We start from the raw sequence: 13,564 nt of genomic DNA on the forward strand, positions 1-13,564 counted from the left end.
TCAATAACCTTATATATATATTACTAAAAGTATATCAGTGCCAAACACCGTATGTGCTATATATGTTGGTTATTTAATACTTCACGAAGTGTTAGGTAGAAATGGCACTTGGATGCACAGGCACGAAAGTGATTGCTTGGGACACTTTGAGTATGGAACAAGAGAAATTCGATACAGCTAGTAGCACAGTTATGATATATACCTTAGCTTTGAAGAGAAAAGTACATATAACAATATATTGCTGCTGCGTGCTGCCCCTGTTGATCAGATCTACTCCAATGCAAAATTGCAAATGCAATGCTGGTCAAGTAGCTAGCTATCTAGGTGACTCATGATCAAAAATCAAAATAAAGCAAAAGACCTTGCTTCATAAAGTTATACAAATTTGGTGTTTGCCAATCGCATGGATGCGTTTCACAATTCAAACTATTTGGCAATCAAAAGGGTCTAAAACTCTGCTTTTTTTGAGTTCTGTCACTTGTTGCTAAACATCAAACAGCTGCTTAATTATGCTTAACCCAAGATTATAACCAATATATTTTTTGCTTCCAAACATCCATCCCAAATTTCCTACTTAATTACAGGGTTTTGAATGAAAATTAAATCGAGCACCGACACCGAATATGTTTATGTGAGAGACTGGTGACTTGTGGACTGTGCTCAAGCCTTCAAACATGTAGGTGTTGGGTTGGGTGTTCATCACCTCTTTCACGATCTTGACAAATAGCCATGATAACAAACATGTAGACTAGAACGTTGTCATTTACAACTTGCATTCCAAGAAAATGACGTGCGACTTAGAAATCGTGCATGGGACCGGCATCTGCTAAAAGCCTTGTATGGTTATTATTTGCTTAAGATTTGAATTGGACAGCTTACCACAACCTACTTAATTACACTAGAGTTATAATTAAAAAGAGATACGTAAACCATATATAACATTGTCTCTCTACGCCCTTCACACCCTTTCACACCATTACTAATGTCACATTTGAAATTATTATTTTTACACAAGCAACAATCCACATGAACTTTGCAAGTATAATTTCCAAGACATGATCTCAAGAATGGACCTCTTACCAAACTATTCCTTCTAAAAGTTATTTTATAACTTTTCTGATGAATAGACATCAATATAAAATCTTAAGTATGGCACTATTAATTATTAAAGAATCTGATTTTCTCCAAACTTTCAAATCAAACACTGAATAATTATAAAAGCGTTTGATGATATTTTAGTTGGTGTTGTAGTTGTTAAGGTAAAAAATCTCACATTTGAAATATTTAGGATTGGATATTCATCTGTTATATGTTTATTTAATATGATGACAGATTTCAGTTCCGCCATTTGTCTCTCTTTCTTTAGCTTCAAACACAAATGGTGTTGCTTATTGAAGCATTTGAGATTCATTCCACTCAAAATATTTGTTGATGAATTTTGAGCCTGACACTTGTCTTAAAAATTTTAATTGTCCATTCAGTAAAGTGCATGCGTGCCTTGAATCCCCAAAAAAAACACAGATGGCTCATTGATGCAAGCAGAGGACCTGAATGAGAAGCAATTTTATGTTTTATTGATCACTTTTTCTGGTTCTTTTCTCATGAACCTCAATATGTCAGAAGCTCAAAGGTCTTCGCATCAACAAAGAGAAGAAAAGTAAACAGAAGTACACGCAAACAGATAGCTCATTAACAACCTCACAACATAATCCATGACATTCACGGGAAGTGTCTTCGTTATGCAACCACAAACGTCCTGCATCTCCAAGATAATGTGGACCCCAAACTAAAAATGCCCTTTGCTACCGCAGATTCTGAGCCATTGATCAAACCAGATGCAAGAACAAGTGCACAAGCAATGCATCTTCCATGTCCCCATCTTACATGACCAATCAGCTTGTCCGTTTCCTGACCACCAGGCTTTATTCCATTGCATTAATTCTTTGAGAATGATCACAAAGCCTGGACTTGTGTAGAAACTCAAGTTCCAATTTCCATATAGTCCGCTTGCCTGTGCCTTCAATCTAGACTGCTTCATCTGTTTTTAGCTCTTTCACCAATCTCAACATCAGCAACTCAAAGGCAGGTTTTCTGCAGCCATGTTAGAAGGCAAAGCCGTCGTTAACGAGACTGACATGCTTCAAACAATGCAGCAAGACGCGCTCCATTTAGCTGCAAAGGCTCTCGATATATTTGATGTCACTGAACCTACTGAAATCGCCCAATTCATAAAGAAGGTCAGCTCCTCTTTCCAGTATATCCTCAGCACTGAATCATCACTAAATCATTTGAAATTCATGTGTCTTTTGCTGTGCTTGTTTCCATGCAGGAATTCGATGAGTCATACGGGACTGGGTGGCAGTGCATAGTAGGAACAGATTTTGGTTCGTTTGTGACACACAGCCAAGGCTGCTTCATCCATTTCTTGATTGGTAGCGTTGCATTCTTGCTTTTCAGGGGTACAGCCAATCTTGCTGCTGAAGCAAATATGATCCCGCCATTGGAAGCTGTAAAGGCATAAAGCTCTGTTTCATAAATCTTTACTGCCTTCCTGTTCTCCTTGAATTTGTATATCATGAATAATACATGAACAAATTCCAAGTTCAGTAATTTATCATCCTTCGTTTTCTCTACTTTCCATTTATTAAGCTGAACCAAAGTAAAAATATCAAACCCAATGTCTTCAAATGTCCTCTGCAGAAACTTGAGGTTGTATGAACAATATTGGTCTCAGGTCATAGGAACTGGTGGATTGATGATAGAAACACATGAACATGATAGAAACACATGAACAGCCTGAACATGCGCACAGGCAGGGCTCATGAAATAGTTTCATCCCCTAGGAGGATATTAAAGACCATGTAACCTGATGATGGAAGGTACCTGTGTGTGTAACCACATATAAGATACGGAACTAACTCGATGAATATTTGCAAGCGCACACACTGTCATTGCTGACTGTGGTAAGATCCCCAGGAATGTGTGAGAGCGAGAGAGAGATTACCATGTATTTTGTAAGCTTCAAAGGGTGAGCACAATAGGTTTTCAACCTTCAGAAAGTGAGAACAAAAGGTGGGGCATCCCTTCTTGACCCAGCAACAGAACGGTAAACATAGACTTTATCAGCCTGATCATCATCATTCCCATCATCCTTCATTACCTCAACATTCAATCTTGGCATCTCACTTGCCAATAGCCGACAAGCGTTCATTGTCACATTGCAGGCTGACATCCAAAGTGATCTCATAGATTCATACTTCTCAAAACCTGAAAGCAAAGCTGCATTCCCGAATGGGCAGTCTCTTATCTCAAGTTTCTTGAGCTTTGGACAACCATTCAGCACACACTGCATCCCCCAATCACTTTTTCCAGCGAAAGCTACTGAAAGCCTTTCCAAATTCTTAGCATATTCTCCAATGTATTCAAATGTGCGGTCGGTCAATAAACCTGAAACTGCAAGCCTTTGGAGTTTAGTGCAAGTCTTCACCACTGCACCAAAACCCTCATCCATGGGCTCATTTGTTATGTGATCTGGTTGCCCTGGGTTCATTATACAGAGACGAAAGTGGGTGAAATCAGGGCAGTTTTTTACAACAGTTGCTACAGCTGCATTAGTCATCTGCCGACAAAAGTAAAGGACATAGCGGAGTCTTCGGCAACCATAAGACACAGCAACAAACCCAGATTCAGTCACCCCATGGATAATATCATCACCATAAGGATCAGAAGGGAAAACACGGAGTTCCTCAATCAAAGGACAGTTAGATCCGACAGCCTCCAACCCTTTGTCTTCCACTGTGTCCAGGACCTGTATCAAGTATTTGATACCATGAGTCAACAAGACTTCTCTTTCAACAGATATGGATGAAGTATTTGCAGTGGTTCAGAAAAAAATAGATAAGTTATTTAAACAGAGCTTAAGCTATAATGTCATTATGGCAAAGATTGAAGTGTCTTTTCTTCTCATCTACCTTAATAGATTAACTTTCTCAAATGAGGAAATTATTATGCAGAATGAAATTTACCCAAAGGCGCCGTAGACGTGGGCAATGAGCAAGAAGCTTAGCAAGTTCCCAACTTTGCAAAGCAGAATAACTCAAATTCAAGAAAGTGAGATTTGTACATGCAGGATACAGAGCTGGAAGATACAGGGCCGTTGCTTCCCATAAACCAGAGAGCGTGTGTAAATTATTGCAACTGCTAAATGCTCTTTCAAGTTGTGAATTCTGACAGGTGGTGAGCTCTTGCAAAAATGAGCCAGTGCCTAGCTCCAGAAGCTGAGGAGCATGGGTAAGAAGCCTCTGTAGCTGTTCCAAGGTTACATTTTTATTAACCTTCAACACCTTAAATGATTTGCACCTGCGTACAAGTTTCTCAAGAGCATCGAAATTGACATCGCTATTGAGGCTGGCAAAGTTCAGTATTTCCAAAGATGTGAAAGTTTCGGGGAAGCAACTTAGCCATCCGCCACTTTTATCATCAATTTCATTCTCCTGTATGTCCAGCTCAGTCAAATTCCTGAAACCAAATTAGGATGGGATATTAGTTATTTTCTTCAACTAAAGTTAAGCATAAAGCTTAAGTCAACTATAAGCTCAATATGGGAATTTTAATTATCTCGAACAGCTTTGAAATTCATGATCACCAACAGTTGAATCAAAATCTGACAAATTTGAAAAGCAAAATACTTTATTGAGATCAAAATTCTGAACATCTGTCTTCGATTATGTGCAATTAACTATTTTTTTTTTCATTAATTGACCTACCTATCTTTCTTTTTTGCCAGAACAACATGTGAACCAAATTTGGGCGGTGGTTATTGTAGAATATAAGTGAAACATTCTAGCCAGAAAAATGAATTGTTTCTTTTAGACTTTGGATTAACAGTTCAAACGTCGCCACAAGAGAAAGAGATAGAAAAAGAATAACAGAATCATTTCAGTTTCTGGGTTATTCCTTGGGTACTTGGTTGTAGTTTCCGCAGTCTACGTGTAAGTGCAGAAAATTACTTATTGTATGTTTTAAAAGGATATTTACCAACTAAAAAAACCCCTACTTGTGAGTTTTAAGGGTCAAAAAATTAAAAAATTAATAAAATCCATGATCAAGTTTTGTGCTTTCTGAAACTCAAACCACCGCAACCCAGATCTCAATTCTGGAAACCCAAAACCCAATAACAAAAATCAAAACTTCCAAAGGGGCCAAATTGAAAGACACTTACTTGCAGTGAGTGGCAATGGCTGCGAGGCCATCTGTGCTGAACCCATCACAGCTGAGAAGCGAGAGAGCTTTGAACCCAGGAAACGAAACAGCCAAGAACTCAAGGCTCTCATCAGTCACCGTCATCCTCTTCAGCCTCAGCTCCTCCAGAAGCGGGTATTCGCTGGCGAACACCTCCAGCCAAGGCTGAACATCGCTGCCCCAGTTCGGAGGAACCAGATTGAAGTCCGAGAACCGGGGCTTCCCTTTCAGGGTCACGCTCCGGATGCTCCGAAACCGCCGGGTCACTATCTCCGGCGACGCCGAGTAGCAGTTTCCGATGAAAACTTGGCGGCGGGACCAGCGCTCCGCGTCGTACCAGTCCTTGCACACCAGCGAGACCGAGCTCCGGTCCTTGCGGGACTTCACCATGCCGAGGACCTGCTCCAAAACCTCGTCTGGAAAATCCGACCCTACCCGGTTCGGCTCGTCCGGGTCCGGTGAATCGGACTTTTTTCTTTTCGAACCCATGAAGCAAAACGGAGCTCGGAGCCTGGTTTAAGTAGTGTGAGCTCGAGCTGAGAAATGCCGTACGGATCCGGATATGAGATTTGAGAGAAGCAGAAACCTTTAAAGGAAATATTTAAACTTTTAATGTTTGGAGGCTGGATCTGCCATGGACACAGAAGGAGCTTGGTCTGAGATAGCTGGATATGGAGGTTGAGCAGCCTGAGGGAGAGAGAGAAGGAGAGAGAAGGCCCAACCCAAGGCCTTGCCTAGCAAAAGCAGCAAGGAAGAGAGAAATAATTAATTGTGGGATTTAATAATTATTCATTTGTTTATTGTCTGTAACCTCTGTTAACGGACTCTAATGGCCTAGGTAAGCTCGAGCTGACAGAGACAGCCCAATAAGATCATAGCCCATATTTTGTCCTCACCCAACGAACCGGGTGCGTTCGGATCACCACCAATGAAGTTGTGCCACGTAAGCAAGTTCGTAGGGTATGGATGGAATGTCAACGAGGGTAAGCATTAGCTAGCTAGGCTCAGGGCCGTCCCTGAGATTTTGAGGGCCCTGTGCGAAACGTAAATTGGGGTCTCACATAATTTAATATGAAAAATACTATAAATAAAAATTTGCCATAACTTAATGTCATAAACAATTTTTTTTTAGAACTAAAAGTCACCATCAATAAACATGTAATGACTAACTAAGTCGTTTTGTATATCCAGAAACGTATTTTCTAGTAGGTGAAATGTTTAGATTACAAAGAAAAATTCCAAAACCCTATAACCTGGAAGAAAACCCCAACAAGAAATAGATAAATATTTCTAAAAACTATGTTCTCATATAACCAATCATCAACATGATAATAATTTAATAAAATAAGTCATGTAATATATAGATTGAAATTTAGATACATACCTGAATTTGAATTGAGATTTGAATATGCCTATTTGATTTTGAGTGGTCTTTATGAATTTAGGAATTAGGGTTTTCTCTTTTTAGTGTTGAAATTATTGAAATTGAAATAATAACAAAAAATTTCAAAGGATTGAAAAAAGAACCAAGAGAGATTGATGAATGATGATGATTACTTACTAGAAAATCATAGTTTAAGAGAAAGAAGAAGTCATGAAGCTTTTTTTGTTTTGTTTTGAATGAAGAAAGTACTTTTCTTAGAGGAGAAAACTTTTTTTTCTTTCTAAGAACTATAGGATAGGAGTAGAAAGTCTTTGGGGGATATATATACTCCGTTTGGTGGTTACCTTCGATGTTTCCCTTTTTTTAAAGATGTTTCTATTTTTTATTTATTTTATAATTATGTAAAGCTTGTTATAATGCTAAAAAAAAAAAAAAAAGGCAATTGATTGACTTCACTAAGAATCGAACTCTGGCTCTGTTAAGTAGAGGCGCGCTAGAAAGCCAACTCGACCACATACGCTTTTATGCAAAAAATTAGCATGCTATAGTATATATACATTTCTTATAATAATAATATATATATAATATAAAGAATTTTTTTTCCGGGGCCCTCAAGAATCGGGGGCCCTGTGCAGTGGCGCCACTTGCGCCACCCCAGGGCCGCCCCTGGCTAGGCTTCTGGTTGATCATTTGACTGGCAATGTTATTAGTCTGAAACCCACACTAATCCAGTGCATTTATCTTCAGGATCTTATGCATAGATTAAGCTTACCATTTTCTTCTTACAACTTTACAAGCATTGCACTTTTTAGTAAATGGACTTCCTGAATGGCAAAATCTCTTTTGGATTCTGTTGGTGAACCTTGAACAGCGTCGATTGCTATTCTGGACATGATTCGAGGTTACATATGCCGTATATGCATCATCATATTGCTCCCTTTCTCTCCCTCTTATCTGTTGGTACTTAATTTCTTGTTTGTGAATTTATTTAGGGCCAGGGCATATAAACGATGCATATGGCAGAGGAGGACCAAATCTTCAGTGTATTGATGCAGATAAGTAGTTTCCTTATTGATATAGGAAGGAATAAAAAAGGAAAATTCATTGTTTTCCCTATTGATATAGGAAGAATAATTAATTTTCTAAGGGTAATAAATAAAGAAACTCTAGAGTTCTTCTACTTCTTGTTGATTCGTTTCCTACTTGTTGTTGGATTTGGATATCTTTCCTATTCCTATTTCACTTTCGTCAGATAGAACACTATATATAGAGCTTGTGGGTACGAGTCTTATTATATGTATCTCTGCAAATTGCAATCAATCTGCACATCAATGATGAGTCTTAACAATTTCGCCACGAGACCTGGGGATAGTGATGCTTGTGCTGCCAAAAGAAGAAAGAGAATATCCCAATCTCTTGATCTTGAACCACACTCTGAGCCTCACTTAAACCCCAGCATGTTGAATCTTGATCATCTCCCTGACCTTGTATTGATAGAAATCATTTGTCGACTTCCCCTTGCATCTGCGGCTCAATGCTTGTGCGTGTCCAAACGTTGGTTCAGTCTAGTTTCTTCTAATCCTTATTTCGTTCGCCGTTTTCTATGTGTACAAAGTGAGAACCAAAAGCCCATCCCACGCACTCTTATCTTCATGAATCCAAGGCAACCAAGGGAATTCTTTGTAACGTCCTCCTCTAATCCTCTATTGTCGTTAACACGCAACATGAATTTTAATTTCCTCCCCTGTTTTCAAGGGCCTATCAACACACCAGAGTATGAACCAATTGTGGTAGGAGCGTATAACGACCTAGTTTTATGCTGTGCAACCATGTGTTTTCAACGTGATTACTACATTTGCAATCCATACATCAGGCAATGGGATGCTCTTCCTCCCGCTCCTCGATGCCACCAGGAAGTAAGAGTGGGATTCATCTGCGAACCCTACTACTACTATAATTATAAGAAGCAGCAATGTGAGGAGGAAGACCACCGAAAAGAAAAAGTAGAAGAAGAAAGTGATGCATGTAGTAGAATCCGGCTTAATGTTGAGTACAGGTACAAGGTTGTGCGAATAATTCCTCAGTGTCCAGAGAAATCCTTCGAGTTCAACATGGAAATGTTCTCCTCCGAGACTGGTAGATGGACAGAGTCAGTTGTATCCTGCCCAAGAAGCTTTTGTTTTAATAGCTTGCATAGCAATGCAGGGGTTGCGCACAATGGAATGCTCTACTGGTGGAGCTCTAGTGATGGCTTTGTTATTGGTTTGGATCCCTACTCCAACGACAGCTCCAACTCGGCTAAATATTGTTTCCATTTCATTGATAAACCTCAAGATGAGTCGGAGTCGGATTATGGAAGAACATTTGATTTCATGGGTGTGTCTAGTAGAGGGCGTTTGCGAATGTGCCAGCGCTCCCCCGCGTATGTTGGTGATACTGATGGTGATGTGAGTGTTTGGGAGTTGAAAGATGACCACCAGATGGACAAGGACATGGACACGGACGACGCTGCATCTGCATGCAATGACAATGGCAGATGGTGTTTGGTAGGCAGAGTTAACCTGTTACATATGCTTCAGGAAAACTACTTAATGATAACATGGAAATATAATTACAAATGGCTTAACACGGTTATGGTGCTCGCTTTCCACCCAAATGATGATGATATCTTGTTTTTAGAGTTTTCTCAACACATCATCATGTGCAACATTCGCGAAGCAAGGCTAGCGGAGGTTTCGGCCATCCCGTGTTATTATGGTAAGATTCACTCTGCTAGACCTGTCTTCCCATTGGTGTTCCCGTGGTGGCCGACACCAATACTTACTCGACACAAACTGGCGGCCTCCTCCTCCTCCTCCTCGCATTCCCACGTGCGCCGTGTAACCACTTATACTACTAGTACTACTAGAACCAGACGAGCCATCAAGAGAATGTTGCAAAAAAGAAAAGAAAAGCTGGCCATTGCTTGTGCGTCCTCAATCCTCCACCGAAAAACAAAGCCAGCGCACTCCATGCATGCAAGGCAGCTAGCTACTAATTCGAAAGGTTTCGAAGCTAGCCGATGAGGCAAGAGAAGAAAAGTTGCACCTTCCCTAATTTGGTCTGAATTTGATGTTCATAGTTAATATTATATACGTCCCATTCGAATTACTACTAGTTAGGCTAGTTTAATTAATACTTGATTGCCGCTTGTAAGTGTGTATGTAAATGTAAGTGTGTGTTCTCATCTTGATTAGATTTATGTTATTTTAGTACGTGTATAGTATACTTGACTTTGTAATGGAGGATGAAATGAAAACCAATTCTAATGCAATAACAGAGATTTGCCTAATATTAGAAACTCAAACAATAGATAAAGGAATAATTTCATGAAATCCGGTTTGTCTGTTCCGGAGTCTGCACAAGGCGCCAATTCCAGTGACATGGGAAAAACCCAAAATTGGCTGGACAAAACTGAACTTTGATGGATCTTCTGAAGGCAAAGTAGGAAAAGCAAGCATTGGAGGGCTACTTAGAAATCATAAGGCTGACTTCTTACTTGGCTATGCTGAACCTATAGGAAGGGCCAATAGCATGATTGCAGAACTGGCTGCACTCAGAAGAGGCCTTGAGTTGGTACTGGAAAATGGTTGGAGCAATGTATGGCTCGGCTCGAAGGGGATGTAAAGACGTTGCTTCAAATCATGGCTCAAAGGAGACAGATTCGATGCGCAGAAGCGCAAAGGCATATTAGTCACATAAACTTGATCATACCAGAGATCAACAACTGCATCCTGACTCATATTTATAGAGAAGGCAACAGAGCGGCTGATAAGTTTTCTCAAATGGGACATTTGTATGGAAAGCCTCAAGTTTGGCAACACATTCCTCCTAATCAAGTTTTATCCATCATGCATGAAGATGCTGAGGGTAAGATTGTTTTTCGTAAAAGATAAGATTTTAGTTGTTGCTCTTGATCATTGTAATTCTTTCACGCACATAAGTTTGTATTTTAGGCAATGGATATAGACTGAAATCTAAGTTTGTAATTTAGGCAATTGTTATAAATGAAATCTTAATGGAGTGCAATGTACATAACTACTTGTTGTAAGAATCTGGTTTGAAATTAGGTTGTTGGCTTGTAATTTCAAAGCATCTATTTCACCTATAACTGGCAGGTAGGATATGAGAATTATATATCAGAGTTTCAAGATTGGACCTAGTCCTCATCAGTGGTTTTTACTTCAATATCTCAAACTACTTAATGAAACATGATAAAGACTAAATCTAATCATGATAGTAAAGGAAAATACCAGAGAGAGAGAGAAAGCAGAACTTTGGAGTTAATTTAATATAGGATGGAGATGTGTAGTACAACAAGTTTTCAGCACCATAAAACAGTACTGGTAGAAGAGAGCAGCAAGTAACAGAGTTGAGGTTAGAAATTTAAATGGTAGTACAAGGTCAAGATTCAATACAACAACAACTTGGTCTTGGTGTACTGCATTCTTTAATGTCATCTGTTGCCACAGGCAATATATATATATATATAGTACTTAAGGGTGGCTCAAAATCAATCATGCAGATGGTGAGAGCAGTGGAGGTTCCAGATTGAAGTAACGTCATTGAGTGTAGCGTTGATGAATTGAACTTCTTTCGAAATTTCATCAGCCCTGCACCCAATTATGTTTCTATCCAACTAGGACTATTAGTAGTGGGAACCTCTGTTCCATGAAATGAAAGTCTCTGATTAAAAATCTGATGAACATTTCTCTTTTATAGAGTTACCACCCGTTGCAGGTTCATACCCTTGTTTATCAACCATTTGCACTTATTACTATGGTAACACTCGCATACCATGAAGCAAAGTTGGACACCAGGAAGAGGAACTTAATTGAATATGCTCTCTTCTTCCTTGGGACCTTGATGCTAATAGTGGCAAGTAACGCCTACGTACATACTCCATTTTTGCGCCGCTTTCTACTCCATGTTTTTTAACTTCACTTTCCCCTTTGTAATAGGTGGATTTAGCTATGTCTGGGAGCGGAGCGATTGCACCTTATATTGGTATATGTGCATGTGTTGGTGCATCTGGGGTTGCAGATGCCCATGTTCAAGGTGGAATGGTCGGAGACCTGTCTTTTATGCGCCCTGAATTCATCCAGATTGGTCTTCTTCTCAAAGTTCTTCAATGTTTGTGACCACTTTTGTTATCGTTTGTAACATTAACCTTACAGTTTCCTATTTTAGTGAGTGCTGTTTTGATGTTCTGCTTCTGCAGTCCTTCTTTGCTGGCTTGGCTGCATCAGGTGCTCTAACCTCTGGCATGAGGCTGATGACAAAAGCTGCCTTCGAGAAGAATCACAATGGTCTTCGTAAGGGGGCGAGTATGTGAATTTTCTTTGAAGGAGCCGCAGTGTGATCACCAAGAAATAAAGTTGCTCTAGCTTGAATGCCAATTTCATGATTGGCTGAATTGAAGACCAAGTGTAAATTATTGGTTTTCTTTCTTGAATTATGATGATAGAAGAAGATTAGTGTGACATATTGAATATATTGTGGCCCTGCAGCATACCTTATGCAGTGTGTTCCCATTGTTGCATAACATACATTTTCGTTGACCAAGTCAAAGGGTGACTAATTAATTTTGAATAATGGATCGTCTTTTTTTTTTTTTAAATTTATTTTGAGGGTGCCTTTTTTTTTTTTTTTGAAGAAATCCTCGCATACGAGGAGAATACTCATAATAACAAAGCAAACGGATGAGGGGGGCGAAGAGCCTGACCTCGAGTACAACTATCGACATCAAGGGCGTCCTGGATAGGAGAAACACTTGCATGCACCGGGGATAGGACAACAGTCCTATCCCCCTCCAATCACAGCCTGCCATGTGTTCATTTTCTGACAAAGTTTGACACATGGCATGCTGCGATTGGAGGGGGATAGGACTGTTGTCCTATCCCCGGTGCAGGCAAGTTTTTTCGCCTGGATAGGCACCTCGACCCACTCACATGGGTGCGAACAGTTAACAACAAATTTAGCTATACAATGAGCTACACCATTGGCCTAATGGCGAACAAAACTAAAACAATCCCTCCGGTGATCCCGCAGGCTAGATCGAATATCTTCGATAAGCTACCCCAAGGGGGACAAGTTTACCCCAGAAGAGAGAACATCCTGAATAGTATTGAGCGAGTCACCCTCAAATATGACCGACTGCCCCCCCATCTTCCGCCAGAACCCCACAGCCTCGCGAGCCGCTAGGCATTCAACATGTTCCGCAGAATTAGCATACAACACCCGCTTCGCAAGGGAAGCCAGAAATTGCCCATTTTCGTCCCTAATGACTACCCCCACACCCCCTCCAGTCGACCCAGTGTGGAAGGCCCCAACAAAATTGATTTTGATTGTGCCAGAAGGAGGGCAGCTCCAGCAACTCGCACCTAGGGAGTCATGACAACCTGTAGGTTGATTATTAGCACACCGGAACTCCTCCATATATTGGAGCACAAACTGAACGAGATCATGCGGCCGCCGCCGCGTGCTACGCCAAGTAACATCATTTTGGTTAGACCACAAAGCCCACATCACAACCATGGACAGAGCACGAGCATCTGACGGCAACTCACACCAAAAGACCAAGAGCCAATCTGGTAAGGGTAGGTCAGCGTGCCTATCAAAGGAGAGAAGACCCGAGAGCAAACACCAGACCGCCTGAGCAAATGGGTAATTCCGGAGGATATGCAGCGTTGACTCCGCACCGCCACAAACACCACACCCCAGATGCGGTAAAGAGACCCGCCGCTTAGCAAGAGCACAACATGTTGGAAGGATATCATGGATACCACGCCAGGTACATAGTTTAATCTTTTTAGGGAGCTTTGCATTCCAAACCCACTTCCACAACTGGGCCATGCCCGAAACCGAGGAAGATGGCGGGTCGAGGTCAGTCGACAAAGC

General features: G+C 40.5%; 3 protein-coding genes across 4 annotated transcripts; 2 read left to right on the forward strand and 1 right to left on the reverse strand.

The window, feature by feature from the left end:
* Positions 1-1,552: 1,552 nt before the first annotated feature.
* On the reverse strand, positions 1,553-6,028 carry LOC110757964 (protein TRANSPORT INHIBITOR RESPONSE 1-like). 2 transcript variants are annotated; one of them, XM_021959729.2, is made up of 4 exons: positions 5,222-6,028; positions 4,026-4,518; positions 3,005-3,808; positions 1,553-2,883 (listed from the first exon to the last, which is right to left on the reverse strand). In XM_021959729.2, the coding sequence occupies exons 1-3, from the start codon at positions 5,728-5,730 to the stop codon at positions 3,053-3,055; spliced, it is 1,758 nt and encodes a 585-aa protein (XP_021815421.1). In that variant the 5' UTR covers positions 5,731-6,028; the 3' UTR covers positions 1,553-2,883; positions 3,005-3,052. The 2 variants fall into 2 exon arrangements, with proteins under 2 accessions (XP_021815421.1, XP_021815420.1); XM_021959728.2 differs by having other exon boundaries at positions 1,553-3,808.
* On the forward strand, positions 2,100-2,629 carry LOC110757965 (dynein light chain 1, cytoplasmic). The gene is made up of 2 exons (XM_021959730.2): positions 2,100-2,237; positions 2,330-2,629. Exons 1-2 carry the CDS (start codon positions 2,100-2,102, stop codon positions 2,519-2,521), a joined length of 330 nt encoding a protein of 109 aa, XP_021815422.1. The 3' UTR covers positions 2,522-2,629.
* A 1,931-nt stretch (positions 6,029-7,959) lies between the features above and the next one.
* Positions 7,960-11,999, forward strand: LOC148295318 (putative F-box protein At3g23950). Its single transcript, XM_088252465.1, has 4 exons — positions 7,960-9,171; positions 11,387-11,446; positions 11,626-11,787; positions 11,886-11,999. Exons 1-4 carry the CDS (start codon positions 7,960-7,962, stop codon positions 11,997-11,999), a joined length of 1,548 nt encoding a protein of 515 aa, XP_088108591.1.
* The last annotated feature ends 1,565 nt before the right edge of the window (positions 12,000-13,564 follow it).

Source organism: Prunus avium, chromosome 4 (assembly GCF_965620075.1).
Source record: "Prunus avium chromosome 4, drPruAviu1.hap1.1, whole genome shotgun sequence".
In the NCBI taxonomy this organism is placed as follows: Eukaryota; Viridiplantae; Streptophyta; class Magnoliopsida; order Rosales; family Rosaceae; genus Prunus; species Prunus avium.

Coding starts and splice junctions, on each gene's coding strand:
- LOC110757965 (XM_021959730.2), top strand. CDS start 2,100: ATGTTAGAAGGCAAAGCCGTCGTTAACGAGACTGACATGCTTCAAACA. Junction 2,238..2,329: donor TCGCCCAATTCATAAAGAAG/GTCAGCTCCTCT, acceptor GTTTCCATGCAG/GAATTCGATGAGTCATACGG.
- LOC148295318 (XM_088252465.1), top strand. CDS start 7,960: ATGAGTCTTAACAATTTCGCCACGAGACCTGGGGATAGTGATGCTTGT. Junction 9,172..11,386: donor ACAATGGCAGATGGTGTTTG/GTAGGCAGAGTT, acceptor TCTCTTTTATAG/AGTTACCACCCGTTGCAGGT. Junction 11,447..11,625: donor CATTTGCACTTATTACTATG/GTAACACTCGCA, acceptor CCTTTGTAATAG/GTGGATTTAGCTATGTCTGG.
- LOC110757964 (XM_021959729.2), bottom strand. CDS start 5,730: ATGGGTTCGAAAAGAAAAAAGTCCGATTCACCGGACCCGGACGAGCCG. Junction 4,519..5,221: donor GCCATTGCCACTCACTGCAA/GTAAGTGTCTTT, acceptor ATTTGGTTTCAG/GAATTTGACTGAGCTGGACA. Junction 3,809..4,025: donor CACGTCTACGGCGCCTTTGG/GTAAATTTCATT, acceptor TACTTGATACAG/GTCCTGGACACAGTGGAAGA.